The sequence below is a fragment of the Mirounga leonina genome, unplaced genomic scaffold, assembly GCF_011800145.1.
Source record: "Mirounga leonina isolate KUSES-001 unplaced genomic scaffold, KU_Mleo_1.0 Mir_173, whole genome shotgun sequence".
In the NCBI taxonomy this organism is placed as follows: Eukaryota; Metazoa; Chordata; class Mammalia; order Carnivora; family Phocidae; genus Mirounga; species Mirounga leonina.
The window spans coordinates 90243032-90258621 of record NW_023270447.1 but is presented as its reverse complement, the minus strand read 5'-3'; the positions used below and the strand labels follow the sequence as shown (position 1 = coordinate 90258621).

General features: G+C 50.6%; 1 protein-coding gene across 1 annotated transcript in view; it reads right to left on the bottom strand.

Moving 5' to 3' along the window:
- The window catches only part of NPHP4 (nephrocystin 4), a 115395-nt gene that overhangs the window by 69565 nt on the left and 30240 nt on the right, over positions 1-15590 (bottom strand). The window contains exons 8-10 of the mRNA XM_035019936.1: positions 11474-11610; positions 9548-9729; positions 8787-8913 (exon numbers count right to left, since the gene is read on the bottom strand). Of these exons, the coding sequence (XP_034875827.1) occupies positions 8787-8913; positions 9548-9729; positions 11474-11610 (446 nt within the window). The remainder of the gene's footprint in view (positions 1-8786; positions 8914-9547; positions 9730-11473; positions 11611-15590) is intronic.

The following is a 15590-nucleotide window of genomic DNA, read 5'->3' as shown; positions in this document are numbered from 1 at the left end:
GGGGGGAGCAACCCTGCGCAGGGGCCGATGGTGCGGCGGCTTCTCCCTGAGGAAGGAGGCAGGGCCCCACGGGGAAGGAGGCTCAGAGCACCCTGCCAGATGGCCTGGGGCCGGCAAGAACTCCAGTCCTAAGCCGAGTCTGTGCACACGCGTGTTTATGTGTGTGTGCGCGTATGTGTGCATGTGTGTTTCCGTGGTGAGTTTCCCAGCTCTGGCCACTGAAATCAGAGCTGGGAAACGCCCAGATCCAGACGCAGACACATCCCCTTTAAAAAGAACCAGGGCTGGGGCACCTGGGTGACTCAGGTGGTTGAGCGACCAACTCTTGATTTTAGCTCGGGTCATGATCTGGGGGGGGTCCCAGGATCTGGCCCACATCGGGCTCCGTGCTCAGCGGGAAACCTGCTGGAGAGTCTCTCCTTCTGCCCCTCCTCCCACCTCTCTCTCTCAAATAAATAAATATTTTTTAAAAATTAAAAAATAAAAATAAATAAATAAAAAGAACCAGGGCTCATCAAAAACAAGGGAAGTCTGAGAAAGTGTCACAGTCCAAAGGTGTGTAAGAAGACATGATGACTATATGACGTGTGGCATCCCAGGTGGGGTCCTGGAACAGGAAAGGAAATTCAAATAAAGCATGGACTTAGGTTGGTAATAATATATTAATACTGGTTGTGATAAATGTACCACAGTAACGAGGCTAATAATAGCGGAACTGGGGAAGTGTGTGTGGGATCTCCGTATTATCTACACAGTTTTTCTGTAAATCTAAAACTTTTCTAAAAGAAAAAGTTTATTGAGAAAAAGGCAGAGGTGGGAAACCACAGCTCCTCACAGAAATGGCTGATTTCGGGGCTGGAACGGGGAAGATGTGAGATGAGCCTGGGGCTTCTTGTTCTGCCAGAATGTAAGAAATTGCTCAGAAAACAGAACACGACAGAGGATGTCACAAGGACACAGCCTGAAGGGACTGTGGACGACTCTGGGATAATCCAAGCACCAAAATAACCAGGGATGGTAGGGGGGTTTTTTTGGTTTTTTTAAAGGTGTCCTTGAGTCCATCCCAATGTGGAGCTGGAAATCCTCGTTCTGAGAGAGGCAGCAACAGATGCCAACTCCAGGGGACAATTAGATGAGGGGCTTAAAGGGTCTCCCCACAGACTGCTTGTTAGCTACGATAAAACCAGTAACTGTCCAGTGGGGACATCACACAACACCTGACCAGTGATCAAAACTAAGCAGGCCAACGAGGCCAGAGGGACAGCACGCACCTCTGACGTGGGTCCCTGAGGGACACACCCGCCCCACTGCAGTGTCCAGCCGGGATGCACACACTGACTCCATCAGGAGGGTACATCACCAAATCCAACATGAGGAACACGCACTTTAAAGCATTTCTACCAAAATCTATAAAGAACTTATCAAAAAACCCAAAAAACAAATAATCCAGTCAAGAAATGGGCAGAAGACATGAACAGACATTTCTGCAAAGACATCCAAATGGCCAACAGACACATGAAAAAATGCTCAACATCACTTGGCATCAGGGAAATCCAAATCAAAACCACAATGAGATACACCTCACACCAGTCAGAATGGCGAAAATTAACAAGACAGGAAACGATGTTGGCGGGGAGGCGAAGAAAGAGGGACCCTCTTACACTGTTGCTGGGAATGCAAGCTGGTGTAGCCACTCTGGAAAACAGTATGGAGGCTCCTCAAGAAGATGGAAATAGAGGGGCGCCTGGGTGGCTCAGTTGGTTAAGCGACTGCCTTCGGCTCAGGTCATGATCCTGGAGTCCCGGGATCGAGTCCCACATCGGGCTCCCTGCTCGGCAGGGAGTCTTGCTTCTCCCTCTGACCCTTCCCCTTCTCATGCTCTCTCTATCTCATTCTCTCTCTCAAATAAATAAATAAAATCTTTAAAAAAAAAAAAAGAAGATGGAAATAGAGCTACCATACAACCCAGCAATTACACTACTGGGTATTTACCCCAAAGATACAAACGTAGGGATCCGAAGGGGTACATGCACCCCAATGTTTATAGCAGCAATGTCCACAATAGCCAAACTGTGGAAAGAGCCAAGATGTCCATCGACAGATGAACGGATAAAGAAGATGTGGTATATAATACGATGGAATATTATGCAGCCATCAAAAAGGATGAATGACTACCATTTCATCAACATGGATGGAACTAAATAAAGGGTATTATGCTAAGCGAAATATGTCAATCAGAGAAAGACAATTACCATATGATCTCACTCATGTGGAATTTAAGAAACAAAACAGAGGATCATAGGGGAAGGGAGAGAAAAAAACAAGACGAAATCAGAGAGGGAGACAAACCCTAAGAGACTCTTAATCTCAGGAAACAAACAGGGTGACTGGAGGGGAGGTGGGTGGGTGGATGGGGTAACTGGGTGATGGGCATGAAGGAGGGCACGTGATGTAATTAGCACTAGGTATTATATAAGACTGATGAATCACTGACCTCTACCTCTAAAAAATTAGAAATAAAAGTCTCTAAAAGGAGGGAAAGTGTCCTATAAAAATAAAATCAGGAAAGCCAAAGAAAGGCTGCGGAGCTGCTCCAGATCAGAGGAGAACCTGGAGGCAGGAACCCTACCACCACGCACCCTGCACCAGAGAGAGATGCCACCAAGGACATGCCAGGTCACCAGCAGGCCTGGACTACAGCGGAGATTACGGCCCGACTCGGTGCTGAGCCAGGCAGGCTGCTGTCTGTGCCCACAGAAGGGCACCCCACCTTCAGAAATGCACACTGGAGCATTTGGGGTCAGGGGCCGTGATGCCTGCAATCATTCCCAGAGAGTTCACACGCGCGTACACACACACACACACACACACACACAGGACAGGAGGGAGGAGGAAACAAGGGCAAGCAAGCAGAGATAAAGCAAGTGCGGCCGATGTGAACAGGTGAATCTGGGTAGAAGTAGACCAGTATTCCTAGTATTTTTGTAATTTGTAAGTTTAAAATCAGGTCCAAATAAAAAGTTTTTAAGGAAATTATATAAAGTCCTACTATGCCTTTTGTCTTTTCAAGAACAATGTTAAGAATATGAAAAGGCAAGTGACAGACTACAGAAGAATATTCATAATCTATGTATCTGATGCAAAATTCATAGCAAAAATATATAAAAGAAACTCCCATCTACTCACAATCCAAAACAATGGCCTGGCTGCTTCATGAAGGAAGAGTAGGGATGGCCAACAAACACAGAACACGTACTCACCCCTGGTCATCACGGAAAGGCAAATTAAAACCACATTCATGCCCACAAGAAAGGCTGACGTTAAAGACAGATGAAACCAGAAGCTGGTGAGGATGCGGAGCAGCTGTTCTCAAACAGTGCTGGTGTAAACACTTTGGGGAAACAGGCACTGCTTGGAAAGGTAACATGTATCTACCTCGGACCCAGAACTCGGTCCCACGGCACTCGGCAACAAGAAATGAAAACGTGTGTCCACAAAGACCTGCCCAAGAATGCTTAGAGCAGCTTGATTTATTAGCTGGAAAAGCCCACCAACAGTAAGATGAAAACAGATTTGCAAACCACATTATCTGATAAAAGATTAACATCCAGAACACGGAGAGAACTCCTGAACCCTGCAACAAAACAACAAACCACCCGACTCAAAAACAGGCAAAGAACCCGAACAGACACCTCCCCAATGAAGATACAGGACAATAAGCACGGAAAAAGATGCTCAGCGTCACCACCATCAGGGAAACGCAAATCAAAACCACAGTGAGACACCACCTCACACCCATTCACACGACTGTTACCAAAAAACCAACCAGTGATGCTGGTGAGGACGCGGCGGAACCAGAACGCTCGCGCACTGTTGGTGGGAAAGTAAAATGGTGCAGCCACTGTGGAAAACAGTGTGGGGTTCCTCAAAAACTACAAAGAGAATTCCCACATAATCCAGTAATTCTGCTTCTGGTGTATGCCCAGGAGAACCGAGTGGAGGGTCTTGAAGAGATATGTGTATACACGTGTCCATGTTAGCATTATTCACCACATCTGGAATGTGGAAGCCACCGAAGCCCATCAACCGCTGGCTGGACACGCAAAACGCGGGATACGCGGGATATCCATTCTTCAGCCGTGAGAAGGAAGGAAATTCTCCAGTACGCCACAGCATGGATGGGCCATGAAGACATAATTCCGAGTGAGAGAAACCGGCCAGGAAAGGACAAATACTCTATGATTTTACAAGACTTGAATTCGGGACACCTGGGTGGCTCAGTTGGTTAAGCGACTGCCTTCGGCTCAGGTCATGATCCTCGAGTCCCGGGACCGAGTCCCGCATCGGGCTCCCTGCTCCGCGGGGAGCCTGCTTCTCCCTCTGCCTCTGTCTCTCTCTCTCTGTCTCTCATGAATAAATAAATAAAATCTTTAAAAAAAAAAAAAAAAACCAAGACTTGAATTCTGGGGACAGACAGAGGTGAGAGCCGCACAGCAAACATGAATGTGCTCAATGTCACCGAACTGCACGCTTAAAAACAGTTAAGATGGGAAAGTTTGTGTTACGTGTATTGTTACCAGGAGAAAAAAAAGACATTAAAAAAAAAAGTAAGTCAGAATGTCACTGATCTATACACTTTAAAACTGTTTCAGGCCTTGTGAATTTCTTAGTAAAATAAAACATTTTTGAAAAAGACAAACCAAAAAAACAACTTTCAGAAAGTGGGTTGGTATCTTACCTAAAGGCGTAAGGGGAGCCCAACATTCAGGACAAAATGGAAGACTCGGCAGCAGACCCTCTCCGTCAGCAACCACCGGCACACATCGGGCACTCAGCCCTGCCTGCTCTCGGGAAACTGAGGGCAGAGCCCGGGCTCAGCGGGTGGAAAGGTGGGGTGTGGAGGGCAGCATGCTCCAGGGGACAAGCCAGGCTATCCTGAAAGACTTCCACAAAACCCTCAAGACATCTATATTTCCAAGTTGTAAACATTTAAATGTACATCATTTTCAGAATAAATCAAGGCATGATACTCATGTGCCAAATACAGAACATCAAAATATTCAGCTCTGAGGAGGAGTCCCAGGCACCTGGCAAGCACTCCAATCTTTGTTATATGGACTTGTTTTGTCCAAAGAACACTAGAAAATACCTAAATAATAAATTAGCTAATGTTAACCTTCTAGAGATTTGGATTTTGCTATGTGACTCCACAAAAAGGACTGTTTTGACCCCTGGCAGCCCCCTGGGGATGTGCACTTATTCTCACATGAAAATGCAGAAGACTCTGGGTCTGGTTTTTTACAGCTGCCTTCACTCTGTGTCACTCTCTTACGATCGGGAGTCCGCTTCATCAACGCTAACCATCAGCAAACACCGATGGAGCCCGCACCTCTGCCGCTCCTAGTATTTCTACACGGGCCGCCTAAGGTGGGCGCACTGTCCCCATGTACTCTAATTCCCAGAGGGGAAGAAGTGCCTCCGTGCTTCCGTTGGCTCTTCACAGCTAACCCGAAGATGAATTACAAAGGGCTTTACTAAAGCCCTGGCTTACTAAAAGATGCAAAAACTTCCCAACAGATTACCAACAAAGAGCGTGTCTTCTCAAAACAGTCTTTCTAGTTTGTTGTTAATGACTACCAAAATACTCGGGGCCAAAAACCTTCTCTCAGACTCAGGTGACCGGGTGTAAACTGGATACACTCGCAGCAGCCGGATGGCTTCTCCCCATCGACCGCTTAAAGGGGGCCGGCCTCACAAAGGGCCTCAGGAGTCTGAGGCTTCTGGCTCCCGGTCCAAAGCGTGGGCGACATGGGCCCGCTCTGTTTCTTCAAGTGTTAGGAATAAAAGAACACAAGACATAAGGAACACATCTTGAGAACAGGTCTCGGCACCACGGCTGCCCCCCTTGTGTGGAAGACTTGGTTCAGAAACCATTTTCCAGGGGCGCCTGGGTGGCTCAGTCGTTAAGCGTCTGCCTTCGGCTCAGGTCATGATCCCAGGGTCCTGGGATCGAGCCCCGCGTCGGGCTCCCTGCTCCGCGGGGAGCCTGCTTCTCCCTCTGCCACTCCCCCTGCTTGTGTTCCCTCTCTCGCTGTGTCTCTCTCTGTCAAATAAATAAATAAAATCTTTAAAAAAAAATTAAAAAAAAAGAAACCATTTTCCAAAGAGAAGTTCGTTTATGTTTTTGGCTCTTCTACTTCTGATTCTGTAAAGTACTTGAGAAACATGCGCGCAGGCAGACTGGACATTGAGTGACGCGGTGTTTCGGGTGTGATGATGGTACTGCAGCAGTCCCCTCACTCGGAGACGCGTACGGACCATTCGCAGAGGCAGCGACGTGGGCTGAGAGGGGCGGGGCCGGGCACCCCGCCGGGTCCATCACAGGCTTCTCTCTCCCTTCATATTTGAAATTTTCCAAAACAAAAAGGTTAAAAGAAGAAAAGTCAGACGTGCCACAAGGTTCACAGTAATCTAAGCAGAAGATGACTGGAATTTGCTTGGAAATACATCAAAACGGGTTTTGGGACATGGTATGGACAAAACAGGATTGCACACGCAGTTGGCAACCGCTGAGCTACCTGGTTCATTTTACTATGGGGTCTGCCTCAGTTTACGTTTGGAGTGTCCGTCGTACGAAGCTCTCACACAAGGAAAGAAAGGAAGAAAGGCTCGCAGGCGGGATGCAAGTGAAGAGCGCGTTCCACGACTGCCCGCAGAGGGATCCGGGGCCTGCTGGCTGTGGCCTGTCCCCCCCAACCTGGGCACGCCCCCACCAACACAGGGACACTCCCAGGGAAGGACGAGGGCCGGCAGCGCCCCTGTGCCCTCCCCCCAACGTGGAGACCTGTCCGACTCAGGCCCGCCCCCCGGGTTGCGCGGCCGCCCGCTGCTCCATGCACACGGCAGGCAGGGACCTGGGACCGGCCCGGGACCCCCCTTTACAGACTGCGCTGAAGAAAGCGCAGCTGATGGCCGTACAACGGAATCCAATACTCCGTGTTAGGAGAAACCTCCGCACCACAGGGAACCGATGAGCTATTACACGCTGAGCTCCAAAGGCTCCGTGAAGCAGGAACACATGGTAAAACCACCGGCGCTGGTTAAGCATTTCAGGGAAGAGTGAACAGATAATCATAAAGTGTCACGTGAGACACATCAGTTTCTGCGTACAGACTCCGTCATCGCAAGCAAACTGTAATTTAACATTCTGGAGGGAACACTCTCTACACGTACGCGAGACGCGGAGGGCACCAGGCCCAGGGGCCACTTGGCAGGCCCCCTCCATGTCTCCTTTCAAGGATTGGTGCCGGGTGGGCCAGCCCCGAAGCCCTCCCTCCTGGCAGAGTCCCCCACCCAAGCCCCGGGGCGCCCACCCCACGCAGCCAGGCACACTCACACACAGTTGCATTCCAGCTGCAATTTCTGATAATAAATAAAGAAAAGCGGAGCTTGATTAAAACTTTGGTGACGGTGTGTTCAGCCATAATCAGAACACCTGCCTCTAGATCTGTTCACCTGATCAGGACTGAATTATACCGACCTGAGGTGTAGACAGCCGAGAGCAGATGAGAAAATGAAACAGCACCTCCACTCGGCAGCCCCCTCCCCTTCCTAAGGCTCACCCCAAGACCGTTCTCCGTCCTGGTCCTCCATCAGCTGCGCATCAACGCTGGCCGACCGACTGCCATGGAAGGTGCCTCGTCACCCTTTTATTTTTAATTTACACGTTAAATTGACATTTGCTTTTTCAAACGGAAAACCGAATCTTAAGTATAGCATGATTTGAGTTTTCCAAAGAATCTCCATCAGTGATGTAAATGATGTCTACACACTGAGCCCTGAGTGACACGGGGCTGAGGGACACCAACCCCCGCACAGTCAAAAGCCTGCGTGTAACTTCTGACTCCTCCAAAAACGTCACTACTAACAGCCCACAGTTGACCAGAAGCCTGACCAGTAACAGGAACAGTTAACATGTATTCTGTATATAGTTTGTATTATACGCTCTATTCTTACAATAAAGTCAGCCAGGGGCGCCTGGGTGGCTCAGTTGGTTAGGCAACTGCCTTTGGCTCAGGTCATGGTGCTGGAGTCCCTGGATCGAGTCCCGCATCGGGCTCCCTGCTCAGCAGGGAGCCTGCTTCTCCCTCTGACCCTCCTCCCTCTCATGCTCTCTATCATTCTCTCTCTCTCTCAATAATAAATAAATAGAAATCTTTAATAAAAAAAAAGTCAGCCAGAGGAAATAAAATGTCATTAAGAAAATCATAAGGAAAAAAATATACTTAAAGAACTGTATTTACAAAAAAAATCTTTTTTGGTTGTAAGTGGACCCACACAGTTCAAACCTGTGCTGCTCACGGGTCAACTGTATTTCTTCCAGCTGAACCTTAGGGACACTTACTTAGTTATGATACAGACACACAAAGTTCACTGTGAGAAAACATTTATCACTTGTGCAGATTCAAGCTTTACTGTACTTAATAGCATATGAAAAATACATTAGAGTAGACTCATTTTTCAAAATAATTATCGATTTGATATTTGTGAAGTAAGGCTATTGTGCATGCCCGTTGAACTACTGATTACCACCGCCGGCAGAACATTCTATTACCATACAGACGGGAAATGACTAACAAAGCTATCACTGGGAAGAAGCGATTTCTATAATCCCGCACTACCCCTGTTATCCACACTGCTGATGATCAGTAACTACACTGCTTTAACAGGAACATCGGTGGCGACTCTGTTTACCCTCAGGGCACGGAGCACTGGGCCCTGCTCACCTTGCCGTCCAGTCCGGAAGGGCCGTTGAACACATACTCCAGCTGAAAGACGACGGCAAACGCAGGGTGACGGGCCGTCTCAGGGAGGCGGAGGCGGCTTCTCAGAACCAGAGCCTGGTTCCCAGAGCTAGGTCAAGAACACAGAGCAGTGGCGGGTCAGGCAGTGCCAGCAAGTGCCCCCAGCAATGCCGCTGAGCTCTGCTGTGTGTCTGGCCCCCAAGGGAGCTCCCAAACCCGAGCCCTTCTAGGTGCCTCAATCAACACTCGTTCCAAATCGCCAGAGCTTATGTCAGGAGGACGGACAATACAGCCAGGTCTCCAGGGAGGCTCATCCTCCAGGGCCAGCCTCTGCCCAGCCTCGCACGTGGCACCCCTCGGAGAGGTCTCTGGTTCTGACTTGGGAATACAGGACTTCCTGCCTGCTGATTCTCCACCGTACGAGACGCTGACCGCAGGCCCAGTGGGAGGAAAGCATGCCAGGGTCCCCTCGGACCCGAAGCAGTCACAGCTGGAGGCGCCTGTCATGCTAACTCCAGAACCGTCACGGCACAAACCAGGATTCTTCCAACCGGGCAACACTGAGGTCTGCTCCTAACGGGTGTAAGCCAGCAAGAGGAAACAAAGGCACCAGGGAAAAAGCCCGGGCAGACAAGCGTACACTTCACATGCAAAAACAGCTCCACTTTGCTTTGATCCCGGTTATGTGCACCCTCGGACCTCCCAGTTCCACGGGGCCGCACCTCACACCCTGGGGAGAGTACCTGGCCTTCGAGGAGGAGCCAACTTTCCTGTTGAAACTGGCAGAGCGCGTCAAGGCCACGTCCATCTCGGGCACCAGCACCATCACCTGCGGCCTCTGCACGAAGCCCAGACCGTTGTGCACGCCCACGCACAGGCGGCGCTCCAAGATCTCCAGCGCGCTGCCGTCCAGCGGAATGCCCCCCTAGGAAAGCACACATCACCCAGAGTAAGTCCCCGGGCAGAAGGGCAGAAGCTCCCAGGGGAGAGGCAAGCAGAGAAGAAACTGTAACAGCCGTCTCAGGCATATATTTCTCAGGGCAATGCACCCCAGCACACCCTCCCCCCGGAAGACCAAACTCTTGTTCAGGTTCCCATGGCTGAGCTCAATTCTCAAGATGCAGCAAATGAGCAACGGGGGACCCGGGGCCCCGGAGTGCAGGAGCCCACGGCCCCCGAGGTGCCTCTGCCCTCCCCTAGACTCAGACACTGGAAGCTTGGGGCCGAAGGGGCAGCAGGAAGAGGGAGCATATTTATGCAGTAAGTCATAAAACAATAAACACAGAATCTGCCCCAAAGTGATCGCTGGATATTAAAGTGTTTCATCTTAAGAAAAAAATGTAAAGGCACTTTAACAAATGAGCAAGGACAGTCCTCCAGGCGATTACTGTTTATTGAATTATGTGATTGTGGCGAAATGATTCCTGAATCTTCAAGTTTTCTTCATTGCCCATTAATCAAGCTGAACAGACCTAAATTCAGCCTACCAGTCTCTGAGTAACGAAAATAGGGTGATGGAGGTAACGGAGTAGCTACCAGTTGGATACGAACAAAAATACAAAGTAGTAAAAATACATAATAGAGTGATTTTTATGGGAATACATAAAATTCAACAATGATGCTCCTAAAGCATCTGTGTTTCTATTTCATACGAGACATCATATGGAACTACGCTGTCAAAAATGGGCAGCAAGCAAAAAAAAGTCCATCTCATCAATGCGTGCATGTGTGCGTCTAGGTGCGTGTGTGTGTGACTAAGACCCTGCTCACTTCAAAGACTGCTAGGATGGGTACCTACTGATGGAACCACTCATTGTCATGACTGAGAGTCACTAAAGGCCTGCAACGGGCCGATACTGATGCACTTTGGGTGCAACGGTGAACCCAACCATGACCCTGTCCTCCTGGTACAAATGCTCCACAGAGGGACTGATAATAGAGCAATGAACAGGTAAGGAAACCAGGCGCTCTCGGAGAGAGCCAAGCACCTGGACAAAGGAAGCAGGGTGACACACAGACAGAGCCTGGTGGAGGAACGGGCCACGGCCTCAACAGCACACTCAGGTGGCTGTCAGGGCGGTCGGGTTTGCACTGAGACCTGCAGCCTGAGGGGAGCCACGCAAGGGTCCGGACACAGAGTATACAGGAAAGTGAGCTACCTGTCCAAAGGCCAAGTGGGGACAAGCTGTGGCCTGTCACAGCCAGGAGTTTATGGCAAATGTGTCACACAGGCAGGCAGAACTGGGCGCTGTGACGGGGAGCCCCCTTCACAGAAAGCGGGTCTGCCGGGATAAAACGACTAAGACTTCTAAGTCATGTCCTCGGAATGAGCCAAATGTCTTTGAGACATTTTGAGACAAAACACAGACTATTTTATTGGTTTCCCTATGCTCATTTGGTGATTTAATTTACTTTTAAATGAAGACTGTTCTAAGATATAACAAAACTAATGTTAGGGTATCGAGGGAACAAAACCCACGTCACACCAAAGTTAAGACAAAGGGCTGGGTGTCCCTCGCAAGCCACTAAAAGAGGAAGCAGGCAGGACTGCGTCACCAGGGGCTGGGCGGTCCACCCTGGCAGCATCAGCGGCCGGCAGCTTCCCCACCTCTGCCCGGCCCCGCCTGCATCTCCACATTCAGAGTAAGTTCTGCGACGTAAGACAGTACCTCCCGGAAGTGATCGCTGATAAGGAGTTCCAGAAGCTCCTCCTCAAACTTCTCAAGGGAAGGATACAGCGTGAAGAATAAATCGTCCAAGTACCACGTGACAGACTTCTGAAGGCGAGGCTTTCGGAGGGCATCCCCTGAAACAACAAGGGGGCTCATGGAGCGTATCCGTGGGGACAGGGCCACCAGAAGCATCCAGGGGCTCTCACCCACCGAGGTCCAGGCCGTGGCTCTAGGCCCTCCGGGGAGAGAAGAGACCACAGGCACAGCACTCAGACCAAACACTGAATCAGAACCCACCTCCGTTCACACCGAGACGCCAAGCTGATTAAACAAGCCCAGGTTTCATTTACAGCCCGATTCCTCCCCCAACCCTCCTCCGGGAACACATTTTATAATTCAGCAATCCAAAGAACACAGATTACAGAATGCAGGGTAACATCTGTTCCTATCAGCTTGGTTTCCCTTTATCACTGACTTCCTCTCTAGCAAGAACACAGCCAATGATGCCATTTCTTATTTTTGTACGTTTACCTTGAACCATTTGGAAACATGCAGAAATACTCATGAGCACATTAAGCCAACAAGCAAAAACACCGTCTGGGCTGACACCACAAGAGAAAAGTCCCCGTCCTGGGGGGAGGGGGGGAGCAGCCCCGACTGGGAGCTCCGTGAGGACAGAAGGGGTCGCTGGCTCCTGGCACGCAGCTCAGTGCCCAGTGCAGAGCAGGTGCATCAATCCTCGGCTGTGAGGGGCGCTGTCAGGTCTGCGCAGAGCCCTCCCCACCGGGCTCCGGCACCAAGGCAGGACAAAGGCCAAGCCGACCGCCTCCCCACGAGCACACAACCCGCAGGCTCTGCCCTCCCGTCCCCATCACTGCTCTGCTGCCCTCTGTCTCTTCCCAAGCTTTACACATAAGAATTAAGGTGCAAAATCTTAGACCTTAAGAGCAGATTCCAAAGTCAGAGAAAGGAAAGAATTGGCGTGAGACTCGGCGCAGAGGGAGTGGCAGTGAGAGCCCTCGGTCATCCTGCAGGGAGGTAAGCCTGCAGCCAGACCCGGCTTCACCTCTGCGTGCACCAAGACCCCTAAAAACACCCTCTGCCACCTTCTGCCCCACTAATTCCACTTTTTGAAGCTATTCGGCAAAATTAATCAAACGTGGAGGCAAAGCATTATATGCAAGAATACTCATTAAACATTATTTATAATAGAAAAAATAAGAAACAACCAAATGCTCACCAGTAGGGGAATGTTGAGCCAATTACTGTGCCTCCTTATAAAATGAGAACAAAACCCATATTGTCAGAGATTATTCAATGACTGAAAAATAATAATATTGTAGATGAAAACAATACACATAACACTGTGTGTTAGATCATTTAATGCCAATTTTATTTGAAAACCTATGCATTTACATGTATGTAAGGATATGTACGGGAAATAATCACAGATGACTTTATTTCCTTCTTTATGGTTTTCCACACCTTCCCCATCACAAATATGCATTAGATTCTGCATAGTTCACAAATATGCATATGCTTCTAAGAAATTTTGCACATTCCTTTCTGATTTTAAAAAGAGGTGTTTAAGCTGCTCCGTGGATGAATCAGAGCCCATGCAAAATGCAGGTATAGTTACTCACCACGGCCAGAAGTTAAAAACAACCCCATCAAGAGACGAAGGGGTAAGAAAAATGTGGTCGATCCATACATAGAATGTTAGCCTTAAAAAGGAAGGAAATTCTGACCCCTGGATGGACCTTGAGGACATTGTGCTCAGTGACATGAGACAGTCACAAAAAAGGCAAATACTGGACAGTTCCACTCACAACAAGTACTTAAAGCGGTAAAATCAGAGGCAGAAAGTGGAAGGGTGGGCACCAGGGGTGGGGGACAGGGACAGGGAGCGAGCGTTTCCCGGGGCAGAGCTGCAGTTCTGCAAGATGAGAAGTTCCGGAGGTGGACGGTGGCGGCGGCTGCACAGCGGTGTGAATGCCCTTCCTGCCCCCAACTGCACGGTTTAAGTGGTTAAAACGGTGTCACACTACATCTATGTTGCCACAATGTTTCTTTAAAGAACAGAAACGTACAAGTCCAACCTTCCATGAAATGGTCCAGCAAGGGTCTGAGGCCCATCCTGAATTATGACCTTCCATCAGAGAAAGAGGACAGAAGAGGTAAGAGAGAGAGGAGCTAAAGCCGGGCGCGTCCCCCGCCGGGAGCCACAGCTGCAGGACCACTGGCCCTGGCACCAGGGCCTCCCCACCAATGGGCCCACGGGCCGCCCGGCAGTTCGGGATCGCTCATGGGGGATTCCAGGGAAGAAGAGTCAGGGCAGCCATGACCCTCTGGGCGCAGAGAAGGAAGGAGCGGGGACTGTCATCAGCAGGAAGAGGACAGGCCTGGCCGACACGACCGCCTCTGGGGAGGGCTGAGTACTCTTGCCCGGCAGGCGGAAGGAACCGCGTGTCCTGAAACAAGGGAGGACACCGCGGTGGTCACGTGCACTCTGGGGCCAGGGCCTGGGGGCCAACCCCAGTTTCTAAACCTCGGTCTCCTCGGCTGTGGAGCCGGGACGGTGCTGCGGGGACAGAGCTAATACGGTCCACAGTGTGCTCCGTAGAGCGACCAAGAACAGAGTCACATACACACACACATCTCACCAGACTAATCCTAAATCCTCAGCACGGATTTAGGATTGTCCTGTACGTTCTATTCTCCTTATTTTACAAGAGAATCGGGGCTCGGACGTGCTAAGTGACGTGCCCCAGGCCGCCCCACTCACAGGAACGAGCGTGAGGGAGACTCACATGTTTAAGCTGCTCAGCACATGTCCATGAACGACCAGGAAAAGCACTGTGAGAACTTCAGGGAAAGTGGATTCGCGGATACAGACTCCATGAGTAGCAAGGACGGGACGTGCTGGGAGCAGTGGACTCAGGCAGGACCTGGGGCGCCGGCTGATGCCAACCCTCACAGAGACGGGGGTGGCGGCAGGGACAGACAGACTTGTACATGTGCTGGGACCACAACCCATCCCGCAGGGAACCTACCCACCCTCACCAGCCACATACAGAAACTAAAATAGTGGTGGGCAAAGGCCATTTCCCAGACTGACTTCCCTTGGGGATGAGTCCGTCTGGTTCCACGGCTCAAGGGGCAACACTGCAGGAATGGGAGCAAGATCCGGGTGTCCGGAAGGTGGCAGAGCCCAGTGCTTCTGGAAGAGGCCCAGTCCGGGCAGGAAGCAGGCTCTGCACAGCGCCCCCATGACAAGGTGGCCCCCGGGCCCAGAGCCATTAGCAGTAACAAAGAGTCATGACCCTGGTCTCACAGACAGGTGAGAAGCAAGTCCCACACACAGAAGTCAGACAGGGAGAGGAAAGATGGTTCTTCCACCAGAAGACGATACTGAGGAGCCACATCTGCACTGGGTAGAACCATCCGGATCCTGAGTGGTCCAGGAGGCAGGGCAGGACTAGGTGGCATCCGGCCGGCTTTCTCCAGGCCATGTTTTGTGAAAGGTGCAGGCTCTGGAGAAGGGCCTCCCAAGCAGAAAGGCGGCCACAGGGTGGCCACGGCAGAGGACAGTATCCCGTGAAGAAAGAACAACAGGTCCTGGGGCTTGGCGCTTCCTAAGTTCTCAGCACTGAGCTTCACCAGCCCATTCCTTTGCTCCCCAAATGCATCTCCAGGGGCAGGTCCCAAGAATGTCCCCATTTTACGCAGAGCCTCTCCCCTGCCCACTCCCGCATCCCCCTCAGAGCAGCTTCACCATCTGAAGCGTCACCCCGTTCACTCCACCACCCAACCTCAGCGGCCAGGGCTGACGAAACCTCGGCAGAGCTGAGCACCAGGGAGGACTCTTGGCCCTTGTGCTCTGCGACTGGGGCTAGCTTTCCCATGCTTGTTGCCAAGCCTATGGATGGGAACGCAATCCCAAAAACAGCACTGCTCCTACAGGAAAGTGGACCCCCTTCCCTTGGGGACCCCCACACATGCACTGCTGAGAAAACAGGGGTTACAGGCACAGAACAGACAAGAACTCCCTGTAGTGACATCCTCTGGGGAAGCGCTCAGAAACACCCCCAGAGGCCCAACAAGCCCCCCTCCC